The 15,120-nt window shown below is 40.0% G+C and overlaps 1 protein-coding gene across 4 annotated transcripts in view; it reads left to right on the top strand.

Moving 5' to 3' along the window:
- The window catches only part of FRY (FRY microtubule binding protein), a 449,099-nt gene that overhangs the window by 318,637 nt on the left and 115,342 nt on the right, over nucleotides 1-15,120 (top strand). For all 4 annotated transcript variants that reach the window (XM_037037290.1, XM_037037291.1, XM_037037293.1 and 1 more), the window contains exons 40-46: nucleotides 1,795-1,993; nucleotides 6,660-6,781; nucleotides 10,029-10,216; nucleotides 11,270-11,364; nucleotides 12,703-13,310; nucleotides 14,108-14,205; nucleotides 14,586-14,756. In XM_037037290.1, the coding sequence (XP_036893185.1) occupies nucleotides 1,795-1,993; nucleotides 6,660-6,781; nucleotides 10,029-10,216; nucleotides 11,270-11,364; nucleotides 12,703-13,310; nucleotides 14,108-14,205; nucleotides 14,586-14,756 (1,481 nt within the window). The remainder of the gene's footprint in view (nucleotides 1-1,794; nucleotides 1,994-6,659; nucleotides 6,782-10,028; nucleotides 10,217-11,269; nucleotides 11,365-12,702; nucleotides 13,311-14,107; nucleotides 14,206-14,585; nucleotides 14,757-15,120) is intronic.

The following is a 15,120-nucleotide window of genomic DNA, read 5'->3' as shown; positions in this document are numbered from 1 at the left end:
CCTTCTGGTTTCTCTGAAGGATTTTTTTTTATTTTTATCAAATGACTGACTTTTCTGGAAGGCCCTAATGAGTGGAAGTTTATTAAAACCCACTGCTGGTGTGAAACCAAACATTTTTTTCTTAGAAGTGAGAACAGAAAGCATTAGCTGAGTCGAAGAAATTACTCCATTCTATTCAGCTGTTCATGAAAACTTTCCCAAAAGGGTTGACCAATGGTTCTCACTTAGAATCAGAGCACTTTAAATATCTTAAAATGAAGATGAAATAACAGAGTTCTGTGGCTACCTTTTAACCTAATTATTTTGTATATTACATTGGCATTGGATATGGTATGGTGCTTCACGTTACAATGTACTGTCTTCATAACCTTGAAATTGTACTTTTTATTCATCACTGGTACTCAGCACTGCCTTGTCCTCTGAGAGATGTTAATATAAGTCTTTGGAAAACAAATATGAAGCCATTAACTCTAAGGTGGAAAAACCACTGACCTCTTCATTATTGAATACTTTCAAATATTTTTTCTGTATTATTCTTATGTTTTATTACCGGGTATTTATATTGAACCACACTACACTTAATTGAAAATAATCTATCAATACATTTCAGAGACAAAAAACTCTATTTTCTATAGATGCTTAAAGACTCTGAAGTGTTTTGGCAGTTCTAACTCCTCAGAATAAAGATGTTTTCTGTTAAGCACACTCCTTTAGGCTGAGGAAATTATAATGTCTGTTAAGTTGTGTATCTCTGAGTACATCACTTTTTCTTCACTATCCCAGGGATGTAGCATCAATGGGTTTACAATGGAGATTTACAAAACAAAACACAGTATCCATAGGCAAGACAAACAATGAATAACTTGAATAACTGAATCTGTAGCATGCTTGAAATAGGTAGGTGCACAAAAGATTTGGGGAGAGTCTCCTCTTCATAAACATTTGTGTGATATTACTGAACGCCTTGTTTCAACTATTGTTGATTTCAAATCCACACTAAGAACCTATGGTAGAAAATGTCTTTCTCTTACCATAATGTAACACTGAGGTAAGAGAAGTCATATAAACTTCCTGAGATTATACAATAAATAGAAGAGATGATATTCTGACCTAGGGCTCCTCACTCCTAATTCACAATCTGTCACATGCACCAGAACTGTGTGCTTATTATGACTTTTAAGTACAGGGAAATTGTGTATACATTTTCAAACCCACAACACATCTAGAAATGTAGAATGTGAACCACATACAAAGTGGAAAAATATCAAAATATTTTTTATACCATATGTCTTTGACTAACATGATACACACTTTGTTAAAATAATTAATATACAAAAAATATTTGTGATTCTGGACACATTAACTCAAAAACAAGATGTATAAGTTATCATCCTTAAATGACTGGTAGCCTCAAAAATGCTGTCATTTCTCGTGTCTAAGTAGTCTAATATCCAGGCATAATTTATTAACAGCAGTTAGGTCCAGATGTATAGTGGAACATTCATACACACACCACTTCTTTAGCAGTAAATCTCAATTAAAACCCCATAGTAGAAACTTATTTGACAATGCATAATGCCATTATACTCCTATTGCCAAATCCACTCTGATCTGTGTAGCAGTGCAACTATTCCATAAGCAAGGGTAGAATATGAGTTTCTTTTAATCATAAACATAGCCAAAATCAAATGTTTTCTCCAAGAAGTTGAGATACCCGCACATTTCTGTATACTCACCCCCTGATCTCAATACATGCCCTGACCAGCATACTTCCACTGACCTCTTCTCAACCAGGTGGTTTTGACTTCCTGAGGGAGGACCAGTCATCACCGGTGCCAGACTCAGGACTGAGCTCCAGTTCCACCTCCTCCAGCATCAGTCTGGGAGGCAGCAGCGGGAACCTTCCACAGATGACCCAAGAGGTAGAAGATGTGGACACAGCTGCCGAAACAGATGAGAAGGCCAACAAACTCATTGAGTTTCTGACGACCAGGTAATGATGGCAAACAGACAAGCTACTGTTTTCAGGTCAGTTTTAAGAAAATGCCATTTTTAAAAAACCACACAGATGGAAAAGTGAGCCTAGAGTTCTAGCAAAGTCCTGTTTTCTCTTCTAAATTGCATCTGCTAGGCCCTGTGTATAAAGCAGACACTGGCAGAACTTGTCAAGATCTCACTGATGTCATGAGTGATGGCAAAGGGGAGCTGTGTACAAGGGGGGACCCAAAAAACCCAAAATTTATTTTTTTAATTGTGTATTTATTCTTACACATTTAAACTTTAGTCACCATCAAAGTATTCTCCATTTGATGTGATACACCTATCAAGACCTCTTTTCCACTGCTCAAATCAGTTTTGAACACATAAATTTTGATGCCTTTTAGTGCTTCAGCCATTTTTGGGGGGTTCACCTCATCCACATCAGCAAAATATTTCCCTTTGAGGACTTTTTTCATCTGGGGACACAAAAAAAGTTGCTTGGGATGAGATTGGATGCATAGGAGTCATGTCATTTTTTATCAAAAACTGCTGAACACTCAGCACAGTATGGGCAGGTGTGTTCGTAAATCACCCATCATGAATGCACAAACACACTGAAAGAGTCTTCAAAAAACTTCACTGAAGCTGAATGCAGCCTCTCATAACTGTGCCAGCTGGTATACTGTACAGGTGTTCCTAGAACACCCACCTAGCCAGGGAAGCCTGAATGTACTATCAGGGGCCTACTCTTCAGAAGATAATTCTGGGATTTTGGGGGGTCCCCCCTCATATAAGGACAATGAGGTTGATGATGGCAGCTAATGGTCACACCCCTGGATGAGCATGACTTTATTCATCTATTAGAACTGTCAGGACCTGGGATTTCTGAGACTTAGCAAATAACCTTTCTCTGGAAGCCAAAGATATCAGCTACAGTCGACCCAGGTGCAGCTGCATAGGGAACCATGGTCTGCTCATCCAGTCCAAACAGTCGTTTGTAAATGAATGTCAGGAACTGGAAACAGTAGGAAGTGTATCAGGGAAGGAACCAAAAGAATAATAAATCAAAATCCAGAAAAAGTGAGAGCGATCTAATTTTTTAGGTCTTCTGTACTCCTAATGCACAATTTAGCTTCAGAATTTCTACTGCTCCATGGTCCAGTATTTGTATAAAAGCGTCCTCACCTGTGACCTGGATGTGCTGTTGTACCAGGAATCCAGTCTTAGTTCGTGTTATCTGATACCTCACATTATTTCTCTTTCTTCAACTAATGTATCAACTAATGAAAAAGAAAGCATTTCTTTCATCAGTTAATGATTCAGGGTATTCCGTTTAACTATCAGCTCCATGCGAGATTCAGTGTTCAGGAAACTTAGGAAGGGGTTGATGGTACCCACACACAGGAAGGCACTTCAGACACCCGAATGCTCTATTGTCAGCACTCACCATTTTCAATGCCATCATTTGGGAGTTCTCACATCTCCTTCCATCTTATAATCATTTGAAAAACAAGTAGACAACAGAGGCTGTATTTTCAATTTGGTTCCACAGTATTTGGGTGACCTGATGATGTGACCTAATAAAAACATTATCTCCCCAAATGCTGACATGTGCAAATTGTGTCTGTGTGTAAATCTATCTTTTATTTACACCTTTACATTGTTTTATTTAACAAACACTTATGGAACATCTATTATGTGACAACTGTTCTAGTGAATGGTTTTCATTTTCTGATTAAATTATTGTGAGGTTTTGGTTTTGTGAGTAAAACATAAGAAATATATCTCCCCAAAATTAGCTAGATCAGTTTTGATTATGCTCTTAAGCTTTATAAAACTGAAATTCACCCCAAATTAGTGACATTTTAAATATATATATATATATAAAAGTTGGAGTTAAAAACTGAAATTCACCCCAAATTAGTGACATTTCAAATATATATATATATATAAGTTGGAGTTAAAAACTGCATAGGTGGTTTTCTGTGGGGGCAACTTTGCCTGCAAAGTCCCCCAGTCCACCACGGATGAAAGTGAAACTACCAAGACATGACCTGCTTGGGAGGAGAGGTGGTCAATCTCTCAGAGGAGAAGGACCCACAGCCCCTTCCTCAATGGCTTTTATTGGGTTGTAGTACACAGGAATACAGGTAAAGCTCATCAATCAATGTCAGGAGGCAAGGATAACAATAGATAACATTTCGAAGAAATCTGAGGGCTTAGTCTGAGTCAGTGTCTGTCAGGTAAGGGGGCTGCAAAAACTTTGGGAGACATACTCATTTCCTGCTTGGGCCCTTATCATATGAATGAAAGTACTCTTAGCAAAGCAGGCTTCACAGGACTTTAGAATTCTTTCTTATGCCCAATCACCCCAGAACCCACTCTTGCCAGCAAGGGGATGCATAGCCTCCCCCATTATAGGTTTTTAGGCTTAAGGGGATTAGAGCCAGGAATTGCTTCTCCCAGATGGAAATGGGGACTCAGGCTATGTCAGAATAGCTGTGGGACGAGGGTCCCTCACTCCCTCTTTGTTGCAGCCCCCAAGTCCTTCCTTGGTGGCCTCTCAAGTGATCGTGTCTGGCTTAGGTCAACCCCCCTCTGAGGGGTCTTACCCGTCTCTGACTAACCGACCAAGCATTGGGGGCAGGGGATAAAGCAGAAGCAGCACTGCTGTAAGAGACAAGCTTTGTCTCCTTAGTGGCTCACAGTCCGGAGGTCGCTCACTCAGCCTTGGCCATTTACAACTCCTGAAACCAGGCAGAGTGGTTACCAATGGTTTTCAAAATGCAAAATGAGACTTCCGCCAAGATGGAGGCATAGGTGGAAACACTGTGCCTTCTCCCACAACCAAGTTTGGATACAACAAAAATTTTGGAGAACTAAGACACACCCAGAGACCAGAAAACCGAATTATACGGAAGTCCGACAGCTACGAACCGTTCAACGGGGATGGTAAGAGAGGCAGAGCCAGCAGCGGAGCAGGGTCGGGAAGGACAGACCTAGGAGCACAGGCAGCCCGGACCTAGTCGGGGTGCGGGGCAGACTGACCAAGGTCGCACATTCGCGCGCAGTGAGATGGACCACGCAGGCCCCAGGGGGCGAACCCAGTGGTGGAGGGCTGACAGCGGTGGCACACTGGCGTGCAGTGGAGCGAGGTGCGTGGCCCTGGTGACAGTGGTGGCTGCGGTGCTGGTGGGGGTCGCAGCAGCAGGCGCCGGAGGGAAGCCATTGTCCCTCTTTGACCCCGCCCCCACATACAACGTCACAACCCAGAGACTGAGTTGCCCTGCTCTGGTGAAAACCTAGGGCTCCTCCATTCCTACTACTTAACAGGCACGAACAGTCCAAAAGATGGTGCAAGAACTCAAAGTCCCAGAGCCAATAACTCTAAGCGACCAACAGATTGCCAGCCTCTCAGAAGCCCAATTTAAGACACTATTTATCAGGATGCTCACAGAATTGGTAGAGTACAGTCATAAATTAGAGGAACATATGAAGGCTAAACTAATTGAAATGAAGGGAGATGTCCAGGAAACCAATAGCGATGGAAAGGAAAATGGGACTCAAATCAATGGAATGGACCAGAAGGAAGAACGAAACATCCAACCAGAAAGGAATGAAGAAATGAGAATTCAAAAAAATGAGGAGAGGCTTAGGAACCTCCAGGACATCTTTAAACGTTCCAACATCCGGATTATAGGGGTACCAGAAGGGGGAAAGAAACAGCCACGAGTGGAAAACTTATTTGAACAAATAATAAAGGAGAACTTCCCCAGTCTGGCAAAGGAAATAGACTTCCAGGAAATCCAGGAAGCTCAGAGAGTCCCAAAGAAGTTGGACCCAAGAAGGAACACACCAAGGCACATCATAATTACATTAGCCAAGACTAAAATGAAGGAGAGAATCCTAGAAGCAGCAAGGGATAAGGGGACAGTCACCTACAAAGGAGTACCCATCAGACTGTCAGCGGATTTCTCAAAAGAGACCTTACAGGCAAGAAGGGGCTGGAAAGAAGTATTCCAAGTCATGAAATCCAAAGACCTACAGCCAAGATTGCTTTATCCAGCAAAACTTTCATTTAGAATGGAAGGACAGATAAAGTGCTTCTCAGATAAGGTCAAGTTCAAGGAGTTCATCACCACCAGGCCCTTATTATATGAAATGCTAAAGGGACTTATATAAGAAAGAGATGATGAAAAATATCAACAGTGAAAGGACAGCAAACACACAGTTATTAACAACCACACCTAAAACAAAAGCAAACCAAGAGGACAGCTAGATCAGGAGTGGAACCATAGAAATGAAGAACACATGGAGGGTTATAAACAGGGGGGTGGGAGGAGGAGAAGGGGGGAGAAGGCACAGAAAATAGCATAGATGGTAGGTAGAAAATAGATAGGGGGGAGGGCGAGAATAGCGGGGGAAATATAGAATCTAAAGAAGTTGAGACACGTGGTTATAAACTAAGAGGGGAGAAGGGTGGGGGAGGGAGTGTGCGGGTGGAGGGGAATGAAGGGGGGAATAGAACAACTGTAATGGTATAATCAATAAACTATATTAAAAAAAATTCCTGCTAGCAAAGGGTAAGCAGAAGTATTAATAAATACAATGATCCTGAAATTGAAAAAAAAATGCAAAATGATAGTTCTATTTTTGACATTGTGTGTGTTTTGTTTCAGGGCATTTGGTCCACTTTGGTGCCATGAAGACATCACACCCAAAAATCAAAATTCAAAGAGTGCTGAACAACTCACGAATTTTCTACGTCATGTTTTGTCTGTATTTAAAGATTCTAAATCAGGTACTTCATCCTGTTTCCCCAAATTTCTTCTACTTTCAGCATTTTGCTATAATCTACCTCATTCTTCCCCACATGGCTACACTATATAACTACACTAAATGTCACATAGTATATATCAGACTTTATACTATATATAGGGATGGGCAAAAGTAGGTTTATAGTTGTACATATGGACGATTAGCCCAGACTGGTGTGGCTCAATGGGTTGGGTGCCAGCCTCCAAACCAAAAGGTCACTGATTCTGTTCCCAGTCAGGGCACATGCCTGGGTTGCAGGCCAGGTCCCCAGGGGGGAGCAATTCGATCAGTGTATCTCTCACACATCAGTGTTTCATTCATCTCTCTCTTCCTCCCTTCCCCTCTCTTTAAAAATGAATAAAATCTAAAAAAAGTTATGAAAAAAGAAAAATATATAATAAAAGAACGAATAATAATTTAAGAATAAATTGTGTGTTTCATGTGCTCACAACTGTAAACCTACTTTTGCCCACCTCATATACCATACTATATGCATATGATATGGGATATGTATGATATATGTCATATAAAGTTCTGAATTTGGCATCAATAGCAGAAGAATGTTCATAGGGGTTTTGAAATTTGTTTCAGCTGTGCCTAACTGATAATGTCATGTATACTGGCATTATATTCTATCTAATAATATCCCCAAAGTCACCATTCTCTTCACATCATTACCTCACTAGAATTAAACTATGCCTATAATAATTTTATCCACAGAGGGCTATGAGAAATAAATCTTATTAATTAATTGAGTATAGATGCAACTGTGAGAAATTGTCAGCCTTGCAAACTGGTTTACAAAAACAAAATTTTATGATAGTTTTGACTTTAAAAATAGTTAACATTTCCTGTGCCAATGACCATTGAGTTTTATTAACCCAGTGTGATTCTAAGTTAGACAATAAGAGCATTATAGTATTGAAGCCATTAGCTAAATTGCATTTGTATTCCACTTGGCTTGAGCTCATGTGTGGTGAAATTTAAATGTGGCTTTTCAACCCAATGCAACGACTGTTCTTACCTTTGCCACACACCTGGCTGGACATACATTCACTATGGCTCACTGGCTCCCCAGCTGCTCTGATAGTTAGCACCTGTCACAATTTGAAACATTCCAGATTAGTCACATCTCTTTGTGTTATCAGAGGATACTTACTTAAGAAACAAAAAATACACAGAAACAGGGAAGTCGTTCCAGAAATAGCATGGTCTAGACTTCTAGTCTTGCATTTCCCCTTTGGAATTTCTTTGAAATGTGGAGACCTCTTCTCAGTCATTTAATGAAAGGACTCCCCCCACTTAAAAGTCACTTAAAGTTGTACATAGTCCAAAGGAAGAAATTTACTGTTGTGTGTGAACTATCTAGTTGCCTAAAACTCTTAATTGTATGAAGTTAATAAAAAGGTGAAAAACATATGAATGGCTTACACTGTATTCTCAGCAGGTATGGGTATCTTTTCATACATTACCCAAGATATTTTTACCCACTACAGTATCATTTTTTCATTGTTGCTTTCTGCCTGTTTCCACTACAGCACAATACAATGTATTCCTGGAAACACCTGTACTAGTTAGGGTAACATAGCTGCTGAAACAAGTAACTCCCAGAGCTCAAACACGCAATGCAGTCAGTTATTTCTGGGTCAAACAACAGCTGTGTGGAGGCTGAGCAGGCAACTTCCCATCTGGTGCTTAGAGACCCTGCAGTCCTGTAGCTCTGCCTTCGCCTGGCTCAGAGGTCCCTGCTGGACCCTCTGCGTCTGGGCAGCAGGAAGAGAATGAGCTGGGGGAGCATTACTTGGAGGAACTCACTCACCAGGCCTTTGTGGTATCCAATGTTTCTTCCCATATCCCACTGGCAGAATTCAGGCACAAGGTCCCACTGAAGTGCAAGGAAGCCTAGGAGACATAGGTTCGCTGTGTAGCAGGGGAGATGCCACACATTAAACAGCTTTTCTTAAGGGCCACTGTCATATGAGGTGGAGTCTGCAGTCCTCCTAGTAGAGTCCTACTCTTCAGCACATAATGGTATAAATAAAGATTTGTTCACTGCCAGGGGACCTAACCCTACGTATAAAATGTTTAAGTATGAAAACATGTTTTTAAAAACATATTGAACAATTTTGAAACGTGACCTGTTCACAAGTTGTGATGTGCCTGTGTGAGTTTTATCCTGCATTTAGCACCCTGGATTTGCCTGAGTCCATTTCCCAGGACCCTTCATTCACTCTTCAGAAACATTTTCATACCGTCAACATGTCCCTAAGGTCAAGCAGCCAAGTGCAACTAAAGAATAACACTGAATTATTCCCCCTGATCCACCTTCACATCACCACCAGATGTGCCGCAGAGCCCTCCAGGTCAAAGAGACCATCAAAAATCACTGTTTACACCGTGTCCTCTGACTCTTGTAGCCTGGTTTTCTCCCTGCAGAGGCACAGCAAGTGTAAAGCGTGATAGCCCAGACTTCGGTTATGGGCTTTTCCTCGCATTAGTATTACCCTCTGGTCAGATGCTTTTCTGATGACTGAGATTCCTTCCATGTTATTGGGAGAACACATATTTATTCTGGTGAAGGTTAATCTACAGCTGCCTTCTCTGCAGTGTCTACATTTTCATATCCGTACATTTATAAGCCATTCTGAGGAGCAGAGACTTGGGTCCAGGCCTTGGTTGTGTTTAGAATTGACTAGATTTACTTCTTCTACATACAGAAGTGCTCAGAACATTTGTTTTTAACAAGTTGTCTTATAAAAAAAATAAAAGGAGTAAGACTATCCCATTTAAAAAGTATCACAGAAAAATATTGTGGTGAGCTAAAAGGGTGGTAAATAGGAATATACTTGTAAGCACATATGTGTCTAAGCACTTTACTTAGCACTTTAAAGTTATTGAATATTCACAAAAATTCTGTGAAATGGATGCTGGTATTCGCAAATTAAAGGTAAGGAAACAGGTGCATAGAGAATAAGTTTCTCAGAGTCTGAAAACTTCTAGTTCAAAACCAGGACCACCTTTCTCCAACACTTCTGAATATTTCTACTACACTGTGTTCCTTAAGATATATTAAAATTTGTGTGTTTGGGTTTTTTTTATTGTTAATTTTTACATAAGTACTGCTAGGAGATAGCCCTGTGCGGTGAACCTGCTTCAAACGTTCAGATAAATGTTGCCCCAGCCTTTGCAGAGTGGCAGATGACCTGCTCTCTGGCCTCTTGCTGCCGTAGGCTTCCGTCTGGAGCAGCACTTGAGTGAGGTCGCACTGCAGACAGCCCTGGCAAGCTCTTCAAGGCACTATGCCTGTCGGTCCTTCCAGATATTCCGGGCCATCAAACAACCTCTGTCAGCACATGCCTTGTCTGACCTTCTCTCAAGATTGGTGGAAGTGATTGGGGAACATGGCGATGAGATTCAGGTAGGAAAGGAAAGACCACCAAACACATCCTTTTTCTCTCACTTTAGAGAGAAGGAATTAACAACTTTCTCAGACCCTTGTCTCTCTTGCCAAGTATTCTGGCCTTTTGGATACGTACAGTTCTTTAAAAAATTTTAGAGGTTGACTTTTATATTTACAAAAGTCATCCCCAGAAATTTCGTTCTAGAATCTCCACATATATTGTCTGTCTTATTCAAGCTAACAACTGAACATTCTTGGGTGAGTCTTCTTTGTTGTTTTGTTGTTGGGGTTTTTTTGGTAGAGGACAGGAAAATACTGTTTTGTCTTTTTGCCTCTAACCTAGTTGTACAATCTCCCCACCAAGAGAAGGGATCATGCCTGTGCAAAGCACTAATTACCCTTCTCTGCATGGGTCAGTCTTCAGAAAATTGGGAAGAGCTGAAGAAATAATGAAGAGAGTAGATGCCACAAGACCTTGTAGGTAGAGCTCAGAGACTGGGCACCTGGGCAGGTTGAAAGCCAGGGGCATTTCCTTCCAGGAATGCCCAGCTCGGGCCAAGCCTTTATTTTCCATCAGAAATGTGCGTCACAGGAAGCCTGCATATGTATGTACTCCAGCTCATTTTTCTCCTTCTGGTCATTGGAAGTGCTATTTAAGATGCCACTGAGGCACAGGCCTTGCATACATCTCTTGATTTCTGCCTTCAGACACTGCAACTCTGTATTGCAAATGCCCTCCATGCCTGTCATCTGCAGCCTTAACCCTCCCTGTTGAATTTCATATGAAACTGATTCATCTTCTTTATTATGTCTCTGAGTATTTTTTTTCAAATTTTATATATTATCCTATTATTTTGTAAACAGAAAATAAAGCTAACTTCTGAGCCACCTGAATTTCTTCAGTGGCCCTTAAAATTTGTTTTTAAATTCTGTAAATTAAAGTAGCAATTACCATCTAGCTTTCAATGATATTAACATCATTTGAATACAGTTTACATTAATTACATTTATGCCCAGGAAGTTAACAGTGGTTACAAGCTGTCCAGAATGTTGTTCCTGCATGTTTTTCAGGGTTACGTAATGGAAGCACTCCTGACTTTGGAAGCTGCTGTGGGTAACTTGTCTGACTGCTTGAAGAACAGTGATCTCCTAACTGTATTATCTCGGTGAGAATCAGCTTAATGACATTTTCAGTCAAATATACTGTACTAAATATTTGGGAGATACCCAGATTTGGGGCAAAGTCCAGAGAAGAAATCTAGTTTTTGAAGTCTAGGCCTGAAAAAAGGTGGTATGTATGATATTTTCTTAAGTTAAAAAGCCGGGGAGGAAAGTTATGATGCACACACTTATATACACACTATAAAAGTATTTTAAAATGTCAGGAAGCTAACCCTGGCCAGGTAGCTCAGTTGGTTGGAGCATTGTCCTGATGTGCCAAGGTTGCAAATTCAGTTCCCAGTCAGGACACATATAAGAAACAACAGGAAAGCATAAATAATTAGAAGATTGAGTTGATGTCTCTCTCCCTAAAAATAATTACATACATAAATTTAAAATGTTAGGAAGATAGACACCAAATGTTATCTCTAAATAACACAAATTATAATTTTTTATTTTCTTTTTTATCTTTGAGTATCTTTTCAAACTTTATATAATACTATCCTCTGAAACAGAAACTAAAGCTAAACATTATTTTTAAGTGAATTTACTTGCAGAATTTCTACCTTAGGATCTCTCTTTCTTATTTTTTTCATTCCTTTTCTCCTGCTAGTGTTTAATAACCCTTTTAAGGTCATTCATAATTCCATATTCTGTTTGTATAATTGAGCATGCTTCAAATTGAATCAGTAATGCCATCCTGTATCACAGTAGGCCTTGTCTCATCATTAAGTTGAGCATCTTTTATGGATGAGTAAGCTTTATGTGATTACTAACATCATACATACTCATCTGCATAAACCTACAGATTCATCTAAATGAGTAAAATTTACCAGAATATTGATAAAAAGCTTTACCTTTTCAGCCTGCAACAGGCTTCAAAATCATTTTTTGTAAAGTAAGTGCAAAAAACTCCCTTTGACACAAATAGCTACTCTTTTCTTTCTTGATAATATTTTCATCTCTGTTCTTGCCAGTGAAATAATAGAATATTAAAACTTGTATCTATCAGATACACTTTATTTCATAATTATTCCTACCCAAATTAAAAAAAAACAACAAAAAGATCAATAAACTTATGGCCAGCTGCTTGTATCTTTAACCTTTCAGTAATTGGATATTAGGATTAGGTTTTGTTGATATTAAATTTGATTTTAATTTGTTAATTTTTATTATTTATACCTTTAAGTTTAAGAATAAGAAAACTTATTTCTTTAAGAGTATGGTCAAAAATGAATAGAAATTAGTATTTCCAAAGAATGATTTCCCTCCCATGTTGTCCATTAGTGGATCCTCACTGAAACACATTGGCTTTCTACTGAACTTTTTATTTTTATACCCAGCTCTTCATCACCAGATTTAAGCTCTAGCACTAAACTCACAGCAAGCAGAAAAAGCACAGGACAACTAAATGTGAACCCTGGAACAGCAAGTGGCAACACAGCCACTGCAGAACGGAGCCGTCATCAGAGAAGCTTCTCTGTGCCCAAGAAGTTTGGCGTTGTCGACCGATCCTCAGACCCACCCCGGAGTGCCACACTGGACAGAATTCAGGCGTGTACTCAGCAAGGCCTCTCCTCAAAAACCAGAAGCTCATCTTCCTTGAAGGACACCCTTACAGACCCATCACACATAAATCATCCCACCAACCTGTTGGCTACCATCTTTTGGGTCACCGTGGCCTTGATGGAATCTGATTTTGAGTTTGAGTACCTAATGGCCTTAAGGCTGTTGAACAGACTGCTGGCTCACATGCCACTAGATAAAGCTGAGAACCGAGAAAAACTTGAGAAACTCCAGGCACAGCTCAAGTGGGCAGACTTCTCAGGGTTACAACAGCTGCTGCTGAAAGGTTTTACCTCCATCACCACCACGGACCTCACTCTGCAGCTTTTCAGTTTGCTGACACCAGTGTCCAAAGCATCCATGGTGGACTCATCCCAAGCCATTGGTAAAGCCAGCACACTTCCAGTCTTACAATTCTGGTGTTTAGGGTCATGTTTGGCATAATGAGAAAACATGGGCTTACTGCTTTTAGCCATTCTGCTTACAAATGGTTTGTTGGGACTAGTTTGTTTTACTTTTAAAATTGTATATAATGGACGTCATAATTATTTATATTTTAGGAGGTATGTTTAAGGCAACAGCATAAAAGGGACAAAAGTAATATGTGAGATATTGGTCATTTCTTTATGATCGCCATATCAAACTGCAGATTCTAATGGTTTATTCTATTGTTCTTGTATGGACATTGTTTCTCTTTTTTCAAACTCCTAAACCTTTTCTTTTTCTTAGGCTTTCTTTTTCTCTTGAGAATTTTCTTGGTTCCCTATTATTTTAAGTTAAGCCAAATCAACAAACTAGATGTTGAATGCCATGTCATGTGGCCCAAGATTCTTTTGATGGAGCTAGAGTTTATCACAGTGGTGCTAAGCCATTCCTTGTCATTCTAGAGTCTTTCTGATTGCATGAATAAGACTTACATTGGTTGGCCTATGTCTTCTCATACAGGTTTTCCTTAAATTATGCTTTTTGATAAAAGTTTCAAACTGGGGCTTCCATTCATTTTGTTCTGCCTTTTAAAATGTTGAGGTTGTATATTTTTCTGGGATTTTGCTAGATCATATTAAAGCTGCTTCAAAAGACTGTTTGCATGACCTCAGAATGACATATGTAATGTGCTTTCCCACTGTTAACAGCTAAAATGCACCATGTTCAGCCATTTCCATTGTATCTTCTCTAATCCAGGATTTCCTCTGAATGTCCTGTGTCTCCTGCCTCAGCTGATTCAGCACTTTGAGAACCCCAGTCAGTTCTGTAAGGATGTAGCTGACAGGATTGCTCAGGTATGGCGTAGGGTCACCTCAGGCAGATGCGTCTGGGCCCTCAGGAAGCCCACAATGGTCAGAAGTCCCAGGCCTGGGGCTGGTAATGAGTTTTATAAAAGCTGAAAATAATAACTGATATCATTCATCATTAACATTCTGGGTGGCTGGTGCACACTGTCTCTTCTGGTTCCATTATTGAAAAAAGCAGGTATAAAGAATTTGTGAAAATTATATTAGCTAAATTACTGAAATAAGTACTCCCACAGCCTACCAGAAATACATGTGTATATACACCTATAATCTGTTTTCCTGACTGCCAGGGCTAGTAGTGAAATTGATGACATTTCTTCCTATTCTTCAGGCCATTTTGCCCCTGATTGATTTTTCTCTCCTGTAAGGTTTGTTTGGAAGAGAAGAACCCCAAACTTTCCAACCTCGCACATGTCATGACTCTTTATAAAACACATAGCTACACAAGGGACTGCACCACCTGGGTCAGCGTGGTCTGCCGGTACCTTCATGAAGCATATGCTGACATCACCTTGAACATGGTTGCCTACCTGGCTGAGGTAAGCTCTTCAGTTAAGGATAAAATCTATTATAGTTTCCCTAGGTGAAATATTTACATAGAACTGATCATAAGACTTCATGTACTGAGCACTTATTATTTTAACACATCATCATCAATGATACCTAACATTCCATGTGTGTTGGAATCCTCACAACCATGCAGTGATATAGATACTATCATAACAAAGAACCTGTGGCCCAGCCAGGTTCAGTAATCCGACCTAAGTTGAAGGCGGCAGAGCCAGTATGTGAAACATGGCACAGGTGCCTCCACCATTTAGACTTCTTTGTACTTCACGAACACCTGTCAGCACATGGTAGCAACAAGAGAATGTTATCCTAGTTACTCTGTGTTCAAGTCTT

The sequence above is a fragment of the Sturnira hondurensis genome, unplaced genomic scaffold, assembly GCF_014824575.4.
Source record: "Sturnira hondurensis isolate 20B ecotype Veracruz unplaced genomic scaffold, ASM1482457v3 Scaffold0022910, whole genome shotgun sequence".
In the NCBI taxonomy this organism is placed as follows: domain Eukaryota; kingdom Metazoa; phylum Chordata; class Mammalia; order Chiroptera; family Phyllostomidae; genus Sturnira; species Sturnira hondurensis.
This window is presented reverse-complemented; position numbering and strand designations above follow the sequence as displayed.